The sequence below is a fragment of the Xiphias gladius genome, chromosome 3, assembly GCF_016859285.1.
Source record: "Xiphias gladius isolate SHS-SW01 ecotype Sanya breed wild chromosome 3, ASM1685928v1, whole genome shotgun sequence".
Taxonomy (NCBI): domain Eukaryota; kingdom Metazoa; phylum Chordata; class Actinopteri; order Istiophoriformes; family Xiphiidae; genus Xiphias; species Xiphias gladius.
The window spans coordinates 15,277,285-15,295,767 of record NC_053402.1 but is presented as its reverse complement, the minus strand read 5'-3'; the positions used below and the strand labels follow the sequence as shown (position 1 = coordinate 15,295,767).

General features: G+C 42.7%; 3 protein-coding genes across 4 annotated transcripts; all 3 read left to right on the top strand.

Annotated features, from left to right (window-relative positions):
* The first annotated feature begins 301 nt into the window (after positions 1-301).
* On the top strand, positions 302-6,342 carry notum1a (notum, palmitoleoyl-protein carboxylesterase a). Its single transcript, XM_040123737.1, has 11 exons — positions 302-630; positions 3,838-3,890; positions 4,015-4,110; positions 4,471-4,531; positions 4,615-4,673; positions 4,766-4,868; positions 4,980-5,171; positions 5,339-5,436; positions 5,628-5,775; positions 5,871-5,918; positions 6,039-6,342. Exons 1-11 carry the CDS (start codon positions 302-304, stop codon positions 6,340-6,342), a joined length of 1,491 nt encoding a protein of 496 aa, XP_039979671.1.
* Positions 6,343-10,550: 4,208 nt separating this feature from the next.
* Positions 10,551-11,473, top strand: LOC120788145 (myeloid-associated differentiation marker-like protein 2). Its single transcript, XM_040123695.1, has one exon. It carries the CDS (start codon positions 10,551-10,553, stop codon positions 11,460-11,462), a length of 912 nt encoding a protein of 303 aa, XP_039979629.1. The 3' UTR covers positions 11,463-11,473.
* A 1,520-nt stretch (positions 11,474-12,993) lies between these two features.
* On the top strand, positions 12,994-18,352 carry pycr1a (pyrroline-5-carboxylate reductase 1a). 2 transcript variants are annotated; one of them, XM_040124233.1, is made up of 8 exons: positions 12,994-13,210; positions 13,463-13,548; positions 13,673-13,743; positions 13,933-14,112; positions 15,698-15,919; positions 16,035-16,127; positions 16,618-16,781; positions 17,082-18,352. In XM_040124233.1, the coding sequence occupies exons 2-8, from the start codon at positions 13,482-13,484 to the stop codon at positions 17,248-17,250; spliced, it is 966 nt and encodes a 321-aa protein (XP_039980167.1). In that variant the 5' UTR covers positions 12,994-13,210; positions 13,463-13,481; the 3' UTR covers positions 17,251-18,352. The 2 variants fall into 2 exon arrangements, with proteins under 2 accessions (XP_039980167.1, XP_039980166.1); XM_040124232.1 differs by having other exon boundaries at positions 13,457-13,548.
* Positions 18,353-18,483: the final 131 nt, after the last annotated feature.

Genomic DNA, 18,483 nt, shown 5'->3' with positions numbered 1-18,483 from the left:
AGGCTTGCGCGCTTGGTGCAGCAGCGCTCGAGTTGTACTAGATAGGTGGGCTGATAGTTGCAGTCGCACTCTTTGAAAGTTTGAATATATCCAGCGAATTCAACGGGCGACCGTGAGTGATCTCGGAGGACTTTCGATTGCAGTTGACGTTAACCTTATGCGTTTCTGGGAGCGGGCGATAAGTGGGGCATCTTTTAAACCGTGCGTAACCGCCGTTGCTTTCTCAGCTCCATTTGCCACATTTGCTGTTGCCTTGACGAGACGCTGCGTTTGGAGGGAGGACATCTAACCCAGGGATACGATGACAGCGACCAGAATGGTTTCATCAGTGCTGCTGCTGGTGCTGATGCAGTCCGGAGCTCTTTGCGCACGGAGGTTCCGGGGTGGCCGCAACCCACAACCGCGACGCGCGCCACCTCCTCCAACATACCGGGCGGACCGGAGCGACACCACGGAGAGCTTCCCCCTGGATTTCACCGCCGTGGAGGAGAACATGGATAACTTCATGACACAAGTCAAGAACCTTGCGCAGTCCCTGTATCCGTGCTCGGCGCAGAAGCTCGACTACGACATGAAGCTGAACTTTTTGGAGAATACATCAGTCACCTGCAACGACGGAAGTCCTGCGGGGTACGTACCAACTGCACGACACTGCAGTGTGACAGATCATGATTCCTAGGTCACCGGGTCGCCAACAGGTAAAAGCAGGGCGAGCTGTGCAGCAACGCAGCCTGGAGCTAGGAGCAATTGTTATTTTTGCTTAAAGAGTTCTTTAGCAGGGCGCACCACGTCCTGCTGGCCATCCCGGATACCCGAAGAAACCCACATGTATCTGGCCCTGAGGACAGCAGTGCTCGTGTCAATAAATCTCAGTCTGGAGAGTGTGCGCAAAAATACACTCGGGCTGTTTTACTGCAAGTTTCCCAAATGCGTATTTTTTTTTTTTTAGATATCCCAAAACATTTAAATTCTGACAAAATAAAACTAAAATAGAGACAGAGAGAGAGAGAGAGAGAGAGAGAGAGAGAGAGAACGAGAAACGACTACGTTTTCAAGACAGTGCAAGGTTCCAGGACAGAATAAGGGTCAGTCGGGATAAGATAGACAGCTGCTTTTCGTCAGCGAAGCGTGAAATTTGCGGAGAGCCACATGGCCTATGCTTCATTTCCTTTGCTTCAAATTAGAATGCAGGATTTGCTCTGCAGAAAGTTTAGATTTAAGTTTTCAGACCCCCGCCCATCTCTCTCTCTCTCTCTCTCTCTCGGATGATTACATCCAATGCGCAAACTGTTGAGTTGTGATTTTAGGGCAGTTTAATACAGGCCCATGTTTTCTCTGCCTGGTTACCGTGGGTAACTAAAGGTATTTTCTGTCGGTGGTCAGTGCTGAGTTTGTTCCTCAGAAAGTTTTTTTTTTAGTCTACCCCTCGTGGGACGAACACTGGATCACTACTAGATCAACGTTTGTTTGCAGTGACATCCACCGTTGACTTTGTTGTTAAGCAGGATTCCATTTGGCAGTAAGAAAGCCTGCATGGTTTCTCCACTAAAGAGGGATAAGCCATGGCACTAAAAGCATATTAACATGAGATAGACCCACTATTTCCCCTATTGTATAATACATAAACAATGCTCGAACCTATAGACACTCTGTTACTGTATAGTCCATGTGGTAGCAGAGAGTCACATTGTGGGTTAAACTGATTCCTATATAAATAATAATGATAACTGAGTTATGGCAGGATAAAAGGCAGTTGTAAAAGCTGCATTTTCTTCATATTCATACATGTATTTACATAGTTATCTTTAAGAGCCACGTACCAAGGACAGTGGATTTCACTTGTGTCCCAAACTGGAAACACATTATTCTGCATCATAAGAATAAAGTTGTTTTTTTTAACCACAATGAAAGAACAGTAGTTAAATTGCATGGCCTCAGTTTCCTAGTTATATAGCCATATTGAAAAGCACTGTTTAATATGTTTATGATACTGTGTAGTTATTATTATTTGCAGTTGCCAGCCTTATATAAATGCTTTACTGTTAACATTGTCCATGCCATATCAGGGGGCTTTGATAACTGTTTGCCATCGAGTATAGGAACTCATCTGGGACCAGTTCAGCGATGGCCAGACTTGACTCAAATGGGTTTTGATATACATGTCTCTTTATGGATTTAGTATCCTGTCTAATTCCTGTTAAACCCCAAAGTGCCTGGTGGAGAGAGCTGTCAGCTAGTGCGGTAAAGCTCTTAGCTTTTTAGAGAAGCAGCATGAGGACGAGCGCAGGGGACAGTCACTGGCAGATGGCCGTGTCATTCACTTCCGTGGTTGATGTCAGTTGAGATACTAATCCATCAGCTACTAACATTCTTTTCCAGAGAGGTATTGTCACAGTTACAGACAAACAAAGATGCAACGTAATAAAAAAGAAATCATTCACTGGATGGGAAGCTGGAACTGTGCGATTCATCTTCTGGAGTTGCACTTGTTAGAGTGAGTGGGCCGATGCTGTACCTTCCCCTCTTGGCTCGTTCAGCTTGGCAGACCTGCCCTCACTGTGTTGTTTGGAAGTAGTGAGTAGAGTGCGTGGTCCTCAGCCTACATCGCTGACTGTGGCTCGCAATAATAGTGCAAGACATTAATTGGAGCCAAAGTGTGATTCGGTGTCTGAGAAACAGCTCATAGCTTCAGGCAAGTCTGTTTTTCTTCAAAACCACTGAAATATGTTTGGCAATCTCTTGAGTTTAGTAACTGGTACAGTCGGGTGGATACTCACTTAATAATAATAATAATAATTTAAAAAAAAATCTCTCAGCATCACAGAAGGACAGTTGGAGCAAATTGTACCTTTGGCTAAAGCTACTTTACACACCAGAAATGTTTGATTTGCCTCATCTTTTATGAAAATACTTTTGTTTTTTTTCCTGGGAATGATATCGAATAAAAATCCTGTTGAAAAACAGATGATGATGCAGCGTGGGAGAATCAATATAGCATTGCCCTCTTCTGGGCTGACAACATAAAACATACATCTCTTATATTCTAGCATCAGCCTCTGATGACATGGCCCATTTAAAGGGCCATGTCATCATGGGTGTATACGGGTCCTACACTGTTGTGTAGGACAGTGTGTGTGTATTGACATCTACACAGGCCAAATGACATTATGTTATTTCCCTTATCATTTCATTACTATGGGCAGGAGCCTCGATTTTATCCATGTTGTGTGCGAGGACAACGCGGAGGTATGATGAGCTCAGAGTAAAGAGATTACGACGGTACATTACCTATTCTTGCTACATTAAGCATGAGGAATACCATCCACTGGCATCTACAGTATAAACAGGATAGGGGACAGGATGATCTCTATCTCCCGCCTGATCACTAGCTCAGCTCCCTCAGTGCAGGATATACATTCAACCCCACTGTTCTCCTCCGTGTACCCGCTGAATTCATGTTGACGGCATTACATTCTTGCTGTTTTCTGTCACCTTTTTGAGATAAAAATCAACAACAGAACATCCTTGTTCAAAAATCATGATGTCATGTGTGTTTTTGTTTCACGCTGGGATACCATCACTGATGGTAGAAACTGCGAGGGTATTACGTCTCAGCGTTTATCTCATCTTTCTCTTTGAATAAGAAAGTCCACCATGTCGAAATTGTGGAATGCGGCGCTCTCTCTCTGTTCCTTAGATATACATGCAGACGTTGTAAAATAAACCTTGAGGAATTTATGATCTTATTCACATATTTTTAATATTTGAATGCAAGTCAAGCGTAACTGACATGCCTGCTACGATGTGTTGATTTCTATATTGTTTGGTCTCTTGTAGGTACTACCTGAAAGAATCGCGAGGAAGCAGGCGGTGGTTGATATTCTTAGAGGGTCAGTATTAAGGAATAATTTTACTTATTCATTTCATTTCCTCCCAGAATTAAGAATGGTGAATAGTTGCAGGCATTTCTGTGAGAAATTATCGATGTTGTGTTTTTTGTGTATCTATGTCCAGGTGGCTGGTACTGCTTCAACAAGGAGAACTGTGATAGCCGATATGAGACCATGAGGAGATTGATGAGCTCATCCAAGTGGGCCCAAACTAAAACAGGTCAGCCTCAGCAAGTCTGAAGAGTTCACCACATTCCAATCTCCACCCTTGTCCTGTAGCACATCCTGACCCCCTCGCATGGTGAAAAAAAAAGAACCCAGCTCCCACTGTAATGTCTCAGAAATTAAAAGGATCGCACGTATCTGTGCTCATCTGCGGTGCTACTGAGACTGACACCCAGTCATATAGCTGTGGTGTAGGTTTACCTGGCGCCCACTGCTGTAGGAACAGAGACGCCTCCCTCTCCCACTGCAGTGTAATAACTGTAATCCACGTGGTAATGATGATGAGGAGAGGAAGAAGAGGATGTGCCTGGGAGTGCCAGGATGCCTAATGATACATGTTGATCTGTCTCTGTAGGCACGGGGATCCTGTCTCCACTGCCTGAGGAAAACCCTCACTGGTGGAATGCCAACATGGTGTAAGTTGACTCGTGTTTTTGTGCTTATTGACGCTCAGTTCTTGATCATAGGTGGCAACTTTAACTTTACGCTGGTTGTGCAGGTTCATCCCGTACTGCTCCAGCGATGTGTGGAGTGGCGCTAGAGCCAAAACAGAGCAAAGTAAGAAATGACTTAAAGATCAAAATCACAGCATATCTATCCTTAGTGCTGAGTGCTATTTCACTGTTCCAATCTCTTCGTCTTATGTGTAGGTGGCTATGCCTTCATGGGCTCACTGATTATTCAGGAGGTTGTGAAGGACCTGCTGAACAAAGGCCTGGACAACGCCAAGGTCCTCCTATTAGCAGGAAGCAGGTATGTTCATGTGTGAAAATTTCACTTGTGATTTGAAATTCAAAACCTTCTACATTTCATTCACATTCCTGTTTAGGTACCGATATGAAATTGTTGCATTTCTGTGCGCAGTGCGGGTGGTACCGGGGTCCTGCTGAACGTGGACCGCGTGGCAGAGCTACTGGAGGGACTCGGGCACACTGGGATACAAGTGCGAGGTCTGTCTGATTCTGGCTGGTTCCTGGACAACAAGCAGTACCACTGCACAGACTGCGTGGACACTGTCAGTTGTGCCCCAACTGAGACTATCAAGAGAGGCATCAAGTAAGCCCGCCAATGAATATTATCAAAACATGTTAAAAGTCAAGACTTTGTGAGATGGTAGTATTAGTATAGTCGTAGTAGTAGTAGTACTTTAGCCAGCTGCTGAGATCATCAGGTTTCTAGTATAGACATCATGTCCCATCAGTATTTTTTACCTGCCCTGTCAGGTACTGGGGAGGAGTGGTGCCAGAGAGGTGCAGGCAGACTCACCAAGGAGAAGAGTGGAACTGTTTCTTTGGATACAGAGTATTCCCATCAATAAAAAGTGAGTCTGGAGTCTCATTCGGTACAAAGTAATGTGCGCATACTGTACATGCTAAGGTTTTTGTGCTTCACCAACATATCTATACAAGCCCAAATCATCTGTGTGAAACATCTATATGTAGATATATGCTATATCTACATACATATATATGTATTATAATCTTATATGAATCTTCCATTCACCCTGCGCAGGCCCTGTGTTTGTGGTCCAGTGGCTCTTTGATGAGGCCCAGTTGACAGTGGACAACATCCAGCTAACAGGCCAACCTGTGCAGGAGGGCCAGTGGCGATACATCCAAAATCTGGGCATAGAGCTGAGAAACACGCTCAAAGATGTCCCGTACGTTTATGTTTTCGTATTTTAGGAAGAGAATTTAATTCGGATTATTGCATGGATTCAGATTGATTTATGTTTTTTTCCCCCCCTATTTTCAGGGCTATGTTTGCTCCAGCATGCCTATCGCATGAGGTTATCACCAGAAAGTGAGTATGATTTCATTTTCACACCTCCCTGCCCAATGTATAATTATCAGGGGACATGAAACTTTGTCCTTAGGATGTTCTACCTGTGAGCTGACAGCGCCCCCTTGTGTTGCATTGCAGTTACTGGATTGACGTGCAGGTTAAAGGCACCTCGTTGCCCCGAGCGCTGCACTGCTGGGACCGGAGCCTCCACGACAACAGGAACAACAAAGCCCCACCGAAAGGCTGTCCAGTTCATTTGATCGACAGCTGCCCATGGCCACACTGCAACCCCACCTGCCCGACCATCCGAGACCAGTTCACAGGACAAGAGATGAACGTCATTCAGTTCCTCATGCACATGGGCTTTGACGTGCAGAAGATGGCACAGCAGCAGGGCATGGACCCCAGCAAGCTACTGGGCATGCTCAGCAGCGGCAGCTAAAGGGACACACACACACACTCAGTATCTACAAGCTATGACCAAGCAGGGCTGTCTGGTCTCTCTGGCCACTCTCTCAATGCTGATACCTCCAAGTACCCATCCGCCTTCACAACCCGTTCTACCTACGGTCTATTCTCCTCTGACCTCCTGTTTACTTTAGTCCAAACCTCAGTCATACAAAGGGGCTTAGATTTTGTCCCACAGTCCTTTTCCTGACAGTACTGGTGACAGGTACAGGGGCAACACGCCACCATGACAAGGCACAACTCTCTGCTACTCTCCATTTAAATTATCTTTTGCTTTGTAAAAGAAAAAAATATCACGAATGTAATCCAGTTTTAAGGATGCTCATTGATGTCTTGTTTTTTATATTATTTTCATCCTTCTTTATAGATTATATTTAGTCATTGTTAAAAAAAAACAAAAAGAAAATGCCACAATGACGTAAGGATGCTGTCTTTGTTAAGTAGTCACTATAGAGTATATAAGGGTATAATGTTGTTCAAACAGGTTTATAGTTGGGTTCTACAAACATCTCTATCAAAAACAGGGACATATCATAAGTTGAGAAAAGCACTGGATCAGGAGGGAAATTTTGTATTTACCTCTAAAACAATGGCAAGAATGATAGAGAGAAAGAAGGGACACTACTACTCCTCTATTCACCTTAACACACCCTCTACAATAGCTGGGCTACAGAAATTAAAGCCACAAAGAGACAAATATCAGATATTATTCCTTGCTAACGAAAATAACCAATGAGAAATATAAAGAACAAAATAGTCAAAATGAAAACAAGACTGACAATGCTCCACACAGTCTTTACTGCATATGACTGTTGTGATTATCATGGAATAACAGAAAAGGTCCCTGTAGAGGTCACTCTCATTCTTGACAGCGTTGGAATCGTGTGAAGTCGCCGCGATGTCCGGTTCAGTCGTGTCCTGAATCCGACTGTGGTGCTGAAGTGGTTCTGGAAACACTTTAAGGTCTATCAGAAGCTATACGAACACCGCAGTGCCATTACATCTAGTCTATACCTCTTTCTCACAGGCTGCATCATCACTAGAAGACTGTTCGAACCCGATCAGAGGGCACACATTCATGTTAGGTCACCTCAGTAGTTCAGCAATCCTCAGATCAATGCAATGAACATTTAAAGGGAGACAAATATCGTGTATTGTATATTTTTTTGAGTATTTGTATAGGTTCTTTCAAGTGTTCACTATTGCAACTCCCTTCTTATATTTCATTATAGAGATCACTTTTTAATATAATGACAATGTTGTATGTAATGATGTCTTTATAAATGATGTTTTTAAAGGACCTCTATTTCGCATCACACCAGAGAAGAAAAGGTATTACTAAATGTAATTTTATTCTGTAACATATTTTTTAACAGAAAAAAACTCAAGCTACATTGGTAATTTACATATTTATTTTGTTATGTAAATCATATTTATAAGTGCTATTTTCACAGAGAAGTGATTCTTTGTAAATTGTAAATACATTGCTGTTTTTTGTCTTTATGTTGAATGCATGTCTTTGTATCAGACCTAAAAGAAAAGTCACATTACATATACTACAAGGTAAATATTGCTGTGCAGTCTTGTTATTATTGTTATGATGATGCTTATTACTATCACTATCAGTAGTAGTAGCAGCGGTAGCAGTATAGTATTAGTATTTACACAATTCTCCTTCCTATTTTATACTCACAGTACAGAAACCTTTAGCAGGAGGTAAGGTCAACAGCTCCCTCAGGCTCCGAACACAGTTTGTCACTGTTTTGACATATCTGATTGTAGATATGAGGCTTAGTGTACACACACTGACAATCAATGGTTTTTCAACACCTTATATTTTGGCAGTTTCTGTTAAATCTTACGTGATATAGTCAATCCCCTAAAATAAGAAAATATTTCAGAACAGGTAAAGTGCATTGAGAAATGTTTGAGTTTTCATTTAATGAAAATGACCCCTAACTAACAGTCTACAATACATTCTCCCGTTCTGCAGCACCAAAGGTCATATATTCACTACCTGAAGCAAGTCTTCTCTGCACTGTTTAAATGCTCACTGACTTGTGACCCTTATTCCGCCATGTCTTTCTGCTTGGTGCGCTCACTGTCTTTATGAAAACTTTACACGTTGCCTCTCAATCACACATACACTCACGCGGCGTTACAAGACAATGGAGAATCCATCGGGATCAATTTGAGCTGAGTTTCCTCCTCAAGGATATTCTGACATGTGGCCAGGAGGAGCCAGATATTGCGCCACTAACTCTGCGATTAGTGCGCAACCTTCTCTGCCTGCTGAGCCAAAGCCGTCTTTACGCAACCTTATGAACTTCGGAATTTACTGCAGATCTAAGTACGCCACCGTCTCAGTTTGGCTCACTTTGGTGTCATCTTCATCTTCACGTACAAAAAAATAACAGCTGGGACTTCATTGAGAGTTTTTCCTCCAATAATGAGTTCCTTGTGGTGTTTCATCACAGACCTTATAAACAAACGTCATACCCAAAAAACCTCTATTTCAGACCCTATTGAAAATAATTTACAGAGGGTGAACTAGAATGTTAAGAGAGCACTGATTTAGCACTGCACTCATTTAACATTGACAAACTCACCATGGACAAAATGATAAAAAAATGGGATAAAGACTAAACCTGATCTATTGCCTTCATTATTCCACGCATTCTTCTTCCATGTCAAAACATACATTACCCACAATGCAGCCTTGAGCCACTAGGCTCAAGCCGAGAGGAGGAGCGGGCCACAAAGTTTTGGTGAGCTCTTTTCTTTCTAACTCCACACCCCTAGATTTTTATTTTTGTCGTCTGTAGTGTTATATGGAGTATTCAAAAACTTTAACTTGCAGTGTACCATTTGACACAACGTCAACAACTATTTTAGTTGGTGGTTTTCCGTAAGAATCACCTTGCACACTGTAAATCAAAAATCACAGCATACTGCTATCACAGGTTAATGTATTTTAAGTAACTGCTAATCCATTTCAACATAGCTCAAATCTGTCATCACTTGTGTATAATCATCCCTCTGGACCTGTATGTAATTTCTGTCTCTAATGGGAGTCTTAGCCTCCCTCCCTGTCATTACACTGCATATAAATGCCCGTTTCTTACTGAGGGAACTCTGACTCAGCCACTCTGGGTGCTCCCTAGAAATACGACTCCCCATCCTGCCTGCCACATGTAGCCTCCCACCCCTCTGTGGAATATAGACCCCCTATTTATAGTGCTGGCAAGGCCTGTAACCCTGGGCTCGGCACAAACTTTCATTTAAACAGCCATTCCCCAGCTGGGATTCACACTGACACACACACGGGACACAGAGGAGGGAGAGGGTGTGTGTTTGTGTGAGTAAGAAAGAGTGGGAGACCAAATCCAAGAGGCAAAAGGAGACAAGAAGAGTGAGACAAAGAGCAAGAGACAGAGCCAACAGTTTGAGTGACTTCACGGACGGTTAAGGGCCTACAGTGAAGAAATTACATGGACCAAATCATGGAGTAATGGGACTTGACTGACAGGACAACAAAGTAGTCCACCTGTTCGGCACTTGTTCGGCTATTGTTGGAAGGTTGATCTCTGCATATGACTTACAGAGGAAAGCTTATCGGAGAAGCCTCTTACTTCACTTTGAACTTTTGATACACTGGACAACTTGGTGATTGAAGAGAGCAAGAAAAAAACCAAGAGTTCTGAGGACATACAGTGCATCTTCGAGTAAGACCAGGATCATACTCTCATTCTCTACGACATTTTAAAAACGCTATAAAAAAGGTCAAATAACGTTTTGTATGATTTATAGAAAATAGATTCTGTGCGCATAATTTGTAGACTTGCGCAGCCAAGTTGTGACGTTTGCTTAAAACAAAACAATCAAAAAGATATTTTATTTCTAATGGTCTAACTAATATCCTCTACTAGTACAAACTACTGTGCAAACCTCTACATAACAGTGTATAAATGTAACTCAAGCACAGTGCTTTAATTACAAAGCAAGCTCAGGGAAAAATTACAGACATTTGTAATTAAGGACCATCTATAAAAAGGCAACCAAAGAAAAAGGGTGAGGTCTGTGACGAGAGAGAGGAGTAGGCCGCAAGGACACCAAGGCAGAGAACAGGACGTCAAGAACCTCACCAAGAAAAACAGCTGCTTCTGGGGCACAACACACACCATGGATCCTCATGGAGGACACTACCTCAATAAAGAAGCTGTGTTGTCACCTTTGGGTGCAGCCCGAATGTGCCAACTGCTACTTGGCTGCACCATAATGGCCCTTGTGTCCCACAGTGCAGGCTACAGTGCCACCTATGGAACCTTCTGCATGTTTGTGTGGTGCTTCTGCTTTGCTGTGACACTGGTCGTGTTCACCTTGGACATTACACGGCTCCACGCGTGCATGCCCATTTCCTGGGATAACTTCACTGTGGCCTTCGCTATGCTGGCAACTCTCATGTACATCACCGCCTCAGTTGTCTACCCAGTTTACTTCCTCCAGACAGAGTGCCCCGATGAAAGCTGTGAGGTCCAGATCTATCGCATCGCTGTCACTGTCTGCTCCAGCGTCTGCTGCTTCCCCTACGGAGCCGAGGTGTTCCTAACTCGAGCCAAACCAGGGGCTGTGGTGGGTTATATGGCCACTGTGTCTGGTCTACTCAAAGTGGTCCAGGGTTTTGTGGCCTGCATCATTTTCGGGGCCCTGGCCAATGACAGTGAGTACAACCAGTACATTGCTACCCAGTACTGTGTCGTGGTGTACAGCCTGTGCTTCTCTGTGACTGTGATAGTGGTCATACTGACAGTTTCTGGAAGGACCTCAGCCCTGCGGTTCCCCTTTGACCGATTTGTAGTTGTCTACACCTTCTTTGCTGTGATCCTCTACCTCAGTAGTGCTCTGATCTGGCCCATCTTCAGCTTTGATAAGAAATACGGCACCACTACTCGTCCTGAGGACTGCCCACGTGGAGAATGTCCCTGGGACAGTAAGCTGGTGGTGGCAGTGTTCACCAATGTCAACCTAATCTTATATTTTGTCGATCTCGTTTACTCCCAGAGGATTCGGTTTGTCTCCAGCTCTGCTGTCTGAAAAATGTTACCACTTGAAGACTATTTAGCCTCAGAGACAAAGGTTTGATCAACCAACACGTCCTCCACAGTCAGGTCTCCGTTTAGAACTCATTTCCTTGAATCCATGAATTTATGGTGGTATGTATGTGTAACAATTATCAGTATTCATTATTATTCTAGTATTGAGCCTCTGTGCTGGGAAGCAAAACTGAAAAGTATTACCCATGATATACGCCACGACCTCGAGAAAAAGGCTCTTTACCCGGTTCTGCAGTGACCCACCAGGGACGGCATGCCAGGTGCACGGTTGAGCTGACCTCAGCGGCTTCGTGCACAGAGGAGTCTGGGAAACACGTCCATCTCAGCACCAAATGCATCCCTCCTCTCCAGGTTCCTTTGGTGGTCTCAAACAAGACGGACCTATGCGAGTGTGCCATAATGTTTAGAGTATCAGAACAGTGCCATGTCAGATAGTCATGCTGAGTCTTACAAAGACTAAGCAATTTATTTAATTATATTTAAACAATGAAAAGAATGAAAATATGTATCATAGAGTAATAGTATATGTTATGTCTATAGTATGCACTGAACGTAGCTTTTGGTTTTGGCTTTATAGCCATTTTGCTGTTGTTGTTTTTTTTTTTCCAATTCACATTATATTCCTCATATATGTAATGGCAACAGTTCAAGTTTAGCAGGTTTTTCCTGTTATCCACTGAATGTTAAATGTATCTGATACATGAGAGTTTTTTGAAGGCAACATTTTGACAGCAGTGTCAAATGGATTATTTAGGATAAGCACAATCCTGCGGTGTAATATTTCTTCTTTTGCTATGTTTCTGATATGTTCCATGGATAATAAAATATCAGATAGTATGTTTGGGTGGTCTTTTTTTGATTTCTGTATCCTTTGCTTTGCATGAGGTAGTTCTTAACTGATATGCGAACCTTTACTTTTCAACTTTCAGAAGACAGAAGACAGTTAGACAATGAAACCAGACTTCTCCTTTGTAAGTTGCAAGGTTTAAATCAAAATTGAATTTGGTTATGCTGATTGTTAAAAAAAAAACAGTACATTTGGTTCATGGCTTGATTGAATGAAATTGGCACGGCCTTTCAATAACTGACATAATAATAACTGCACTGGAGGCATTTTTAAATCTGTTAATCTGCACGATGTTGTGAAAACTCTTTTTTTTTTTTTCCTGAAAAATCTGTGTCTATTTTGTGGGCTGAATGAGGGAAGCCATACTGGTGAACACCTATTGTGTCAGTTTCAAGCCTATGATGCTGACATAAATGAACGGGATACAGAAAAACAGAGCATTGAAGAAAAAAAAAAAACATAGGCTACTTACCTCTGGCTTTCTGGGTCAGGACAACACGCCTGTCTCCATTCCCGGCTCACTGCCTTTACCATGTCTTTCGGGCTTTTCACCGGTAGATGACGGTAAAGCTCTGCCCTCTCGACAAACTTTTCCTACCCCCCCCCGCGGCGTTACCTGTTGAAACCGGCTTTGTGGCTCTCGAGGGGCCCGCCCCACAGTCGCCGTAGCAGCCGCGGCGACCGGTCGTACGTGTCACGCCCCGTTGGCCGCACGTGCACGTTCATTGGCCTCTCCTCGCTTGTCAGTCAAGTTTCCGTCCACCGGCGCGGCTCGAAGCGGCTGGGCCACGTTGACTGTGTTGTAATTTTAGTGCACCTCGGTCGAGCGGCGGCCGTATTGTCTGGTCAGTCGGCGAACTTAAGGGCTCTTCGATATATTAGTAAGTTGTTTTTTTGTTTAAATTTCCTACACAAAAATATTGACTGTTGGTGACATGGCTGCTGTCACCGTGTGTTGAGAAATGTCGCCTCGCTTAATAAGGAAGTTACAGTTTGTTCACGGCTAATGCACTAGATACCCGGAGCTGCAAAGCCGCGCGCCAGTTTGCTACACTTAGCGAATCATGCGGCTTTGTTGAGAAGAAATGAATTCGCCCAATGCTAAAGTTACACTGTTTTTCAACTCTACACAGACACACACACACAGGTAGCATGAGTGTGGGTTTCATAGGAGCGGGCCAGCTGGCCCACGCCCTGGTGAGAGGCTTCACGGCTGCAGGTGAGCTTGGAATCATACTTTACCAAAGTATGGAGCCCAATTCAGATTTGGCTCCGTGGTGTGGATGTATGTCGATTTGCAGTCAGCCACTGAAATGATTTCCGGGCATTCTTCCTCCTCCAAGGCGTGATCGCCACCCACAGGATCACAGCCAGTTCCCCGGACACGGATCTCCCAACAGTACAGGGACTACGGGTGCGTAGACGATCAGGGATGAGTATTAACGATGTCTGTTCCCTTGATAATTCTGTTCAACTCGGGATCAACCTTCGTTGGTGCTTTTGTTGATCATCACGGAATAAAGCAGTGCTTTGCTTGCGCACGGTGGTATCCCCATGAATACTTCCTGCCAGTGAAATACTAAAAGACATGTCATTTGTCCAGAAACTGGGCGTGAATTTCACCACCAGCAACAAAGAGACAGTGAGCAAGAGTGATGTCCTCTTCCTGGCTGTGAAGCCCCACATCATTCCTTTTGTGCTGGACGAGATTGGATCAGACATCGAAGACCGCCACCTTATTGTGTCCTGTGCGGCAGGTGTCACCATCAGCTCTATAGAGAAGGCAAGTCGTACCCCTCTGTCATCCTGCATTACTAACACAACAGAAATTGCTGATAGCAGAGCTGGAGGAATTGACAAACTCAAATATCTTTTTATCACCAAATCCTTAATCATTGGATGAGATAATTAGTGCGTGCACAACATTGAACCTAGAGTGATATAAAGGTGAGTAATGTGGATATGATGTCCAGCGGGTAGATTCTGTTCACTGTCAAAGTGAAATAAAACCTGGACCCCGAACCCTGCCTTTAAAACCAGCTAGACACATTATTTAAACTGTTTTGTAGCACATCATCATGATAACCGAAAACGCTGATGATTTCTCGATTTCACATTAGCATCACATTGATATGTATCTCCCGGCTCTAGGTGATGGATGATGCTGATAAAATTCATGCATTTATTGAGTATGTTCAGCCTCTTGGCTGATACAAGGCTCTCTCTGTGTTTTTATGGTCTGATCTCAGCAGACCCTCAGGCCAAAACAGTCACATGTTGTAACATGACTTTGGTTAGCTGCTTGCACTTGAAACACCCACACATTTCCTTTTATTAAAAGCCAATACATAAAGTTGTATTGTTTAACCTTAAAAAATGTTAGATTTTGTGTCGCACAAAAGCAGATGCAGCATCAACTTCTAGTATATTTCTTATATGAATTTTAATGCATGTGAGCCTTATTAAAGTTAAAGGAGCTATTTGTAAGTTTTGCTATTGCTACATAGCCAACGTTAGCATTAACAGCTGTTTACTTACCAGTCTAGAAGACATGTGAGTTATGCATCAAACTTCATTCCTTTACTTGCCAAGAACTGTCTCCAGGGGTGGAAAGCAACGGCAGTTTTAACTCATGCTTTGCTCCTATTTATATCATTTCTTTTCTTCTACTGATGTTAGCATGCTAACCAGCTAGGCCCGGCCGGCGTATCGCTTCATTTATCGATGGCGGGTCACTGTAGCTTCCACTCTGCCGTGAAGAAGCAGTGCTGCTCAGAGGGCGTATTATAGCCTCTTGTCTTGTAAACGCGATGATGGCTGAGGCTCTTGGTAAGCGCCCGTTACTACCACCTGCTCCCGGAAAGAAACCATGTTGGGTGGCAGAGAAAAATTGCATAGAGCGCCTTTTTCTCCCCAGTCTTTTTTTCCAAGTCTGTCTTAAAGTACTACTCAATTTTTCATATGTACATTGAAAAAGTTTTTGATTGCTCTAATCGTTCCTCCTGTTCATACTGGCCAGTAAAAGATCCCTTCAAAAATGTGTTACCAGGCTAAGAGAGAGGGCACAGAATCCACAGTCATTGCTCCATGCAAAAATATTTTCCAAAGTTTATCTAAATTAATACGAGCCTTCTGCAGTCTGAGTTAGTCAAGTCAGTATCTTGCAAACTTCGCCTTTTTAGTGCAAATTTCGTTCCGTGTGTTACTATTCCTCCACAAAAGACCAATGTCTGGGGAAACACAAAGAGGGAATTCTGGGCACCCGACTGTAGTTTTAAGACAGACTTGGAAAATTGGGAACCTATCCTTTCAATTTTGTCCGTAATCTCAAGGCATACCATGAAATAGTGCATTGCTACCCCTTGCAGAAGCTGCAGCAGTATCGCACTACTCCGAAGGTAATGCGTTGCATGACTAACACTCCAGTGGTGGTGCGTGAAGGGGCCACTGTATACGCCACAGGCACTCATGCAGAGGTGGAGGATGGAAAGCTTCTGGAGCAGCTGATGGCCAGTGTGGGATACTGCACCGAGGTGGAAGAGGACCTGATTGACGCTGTAACCGGCCTCAGCGGCAGTGGCCCTGCTTATGTGAGTTAACTATATAATATCCGGTGTGATTTGGAATACTGCCTTACCTGTAGCAATTGTGAAAAATGAACCTTTTGGATTGTTTCCCGTCGTTTTGATGATTGTGGCCTCGCAGGCGTTCACAGCTGTAGATGCTCTTGCTGATGGTGGAGTGAAAATGGGCCTGCCCAGGAGACTGGCTGTACGCCTCGGAGCCCAGGCCCTGCTGGTATGGTCTTTATTTTATCTTTTAAAGAAATATACATGTTAGATAAATGTTTTGTTTTTGTTTTTTGTTTTTTTTTGAGCTTTGCTCTGATGATCGTTTTTTTTCCCAGTTCGATTGTTCTACTGTTGGTCCTGGTAGTTAAAATGTAACTCTTCTAGTTATGTTGAATTGGATTTAAATTTTCTTTTTTTTTTTTTTTTTCCCCCAGATAGGGGCATTTTAATCTTCTGGCAAGGATATGCAGACCACAATTAGTTACTCTTGACTCACTCATGCTTTCATTCTAATGTTGATTAATTTGCTCTGTCACTGACAAATAAGTAAATCCTAATACTGTTCTACCAGATGTGAACTGCAGCCTGTCCTGGTTCGGTTTAGACACAGTCTGAATAAACTGTATCTGAATGAAAGAAAAAGAAAAAGGAGTTGTTAATGAAATAATCAGTGCTGTGTTGGACTGATTTGGATCTCCCATTGTGCTTCTTCAAAGGGGGCAGCTCGAATGCTATTGGACTCAGAGCAGCACCCTGGGCAGCTCAAGGACAATGTGTGTTCACCAGGGGGCGCCACCATCCACGCCCTACATGTTATGGAGAGTGGTGGTTTCCGCAGCCTCCTCATTAATGCTGTTGAGGCCTCCTGTGTAAGGACTAGGTAGGTTAATAAGAGAAAATGTTAGACAAACAAACTAGTAAATTATAGTCCTTGTCATTGAGACGCACAAGAAATGCTTTTAAGTTAATTATCATGCTTAAGTGGCCTAAGAGTCACCTTTTGAAGTTCATAATTCAGACAGTAGATGGAGCCATGTGCAAATAATTTTATTAATGTCATTTTCTGGTTACTAATTACCCAGTGATAAGACTATTATTACGCTACTATACCTTGTTGTGCTAAATATGTATGCTGCATGCTACTTTGTAAAAGTCTGTGTTCCTGTGCTTCTCAAAAAAGGGAACTTCAGTTTTTGGCTGACCAAGAGAAGATCTCCCCAGCCGCCATAAAGAAAACAACTCTGGACAAAGTGCTACAGCAGCCAGGAGTGACTGCAGATGCCGTTGGAATCAGATCCCGTGGGATCAGTATCTTCAACAACAGTAACCCCAGGACCAAGAAGAACTGATCATTTTTTTTCAGGCTGGGAAACTTTAATGTGACCTGTCACATCACGCAATATATGCTGTCAGTAAACCACCGCTGGCAGAGGATTGCGGAAACATAAGCTAACCTATTGAATTGCTTTTCTAGAATAAAAACAGAAAAAAAAACAATTGAATTTGGGATGATACCTGACATTAGGAAAAACAGTTTGAGCCATTTTATGTATTTGTAATGAAATGTATTTCCTGTTTTATGTTTTATATTGTTAATTGGTTCCCTCCCTATTATAGGTTCTGTGCTATCACATCACTTCCCCCGCTCAGTTAGTGGACTGTGAGATAGAATCATATCTTAAATATCTATGTGAGATACAGCTCTCTAAATCTTATTTTATGTGGTCCTTTCCGATGGTAGTTGGAAAAGTTAGGTTTACTAGTTAACTATGCAGTCAGTGGTATGCGGTGAAGCTCTGGACCATTTTTTTTTTTATGGTGGCGGGACATTGTGTTGTCACGCTGGAGTCTGTGACTCTGTGGACTCTGAACAGGATAGCTCGAGAATGATACGTTGTAGAAACATCATAATTATAGGACCGGTACCCCATTTGCAATAAATAATCTGATTAGATTTTGGAGCATTTTGCTGCATAAAGGGAACACACATTTCCCATAAAATGCTGTAACTCATTAGCACTTAAAGCTAACAAGTTTAAACTGATACCAAATATGTAGTATGCAACGACAAAATTATGGTGGTATGAAAAATCTTTGCTAATTAATGAGCTAATTGACATAATTAGGAAGAAACTTTCTGGCAAAAGGGATAACTCAAGAACGACACATAGTAGAAACGTCATACTTACACCACATGTACAACATGGAGTGGATAAGATTTATATTGATGTGCATTGCTGTTTAACTTTGCATATTATTGAGGTAAAACTTTTTTTTTTTTTTTAAACTTGTTAAATCATGGCGGGACATAGGGCAATCCGAGTGACTCTTGTTCTGGAGGTGGTTTTAAACACTTAAGCTTGTTTGTATGTATTTTCAAACATTTTGTTCAAATATTCTACTACTTAAAATTTTCTTAAACAAAATGTGCTAACTGCTATATTTTATGAAGCAATGAAAACCTTTTGTTTTTAAATAAATATTTTAAAAATATGTACATTTTCTGGGTGTGATTTATTTGTGCCAATAAGTTTTAGTTAGATACAGTAAATACCAGCAGCACTGTTTTCCAGTCAACTAAC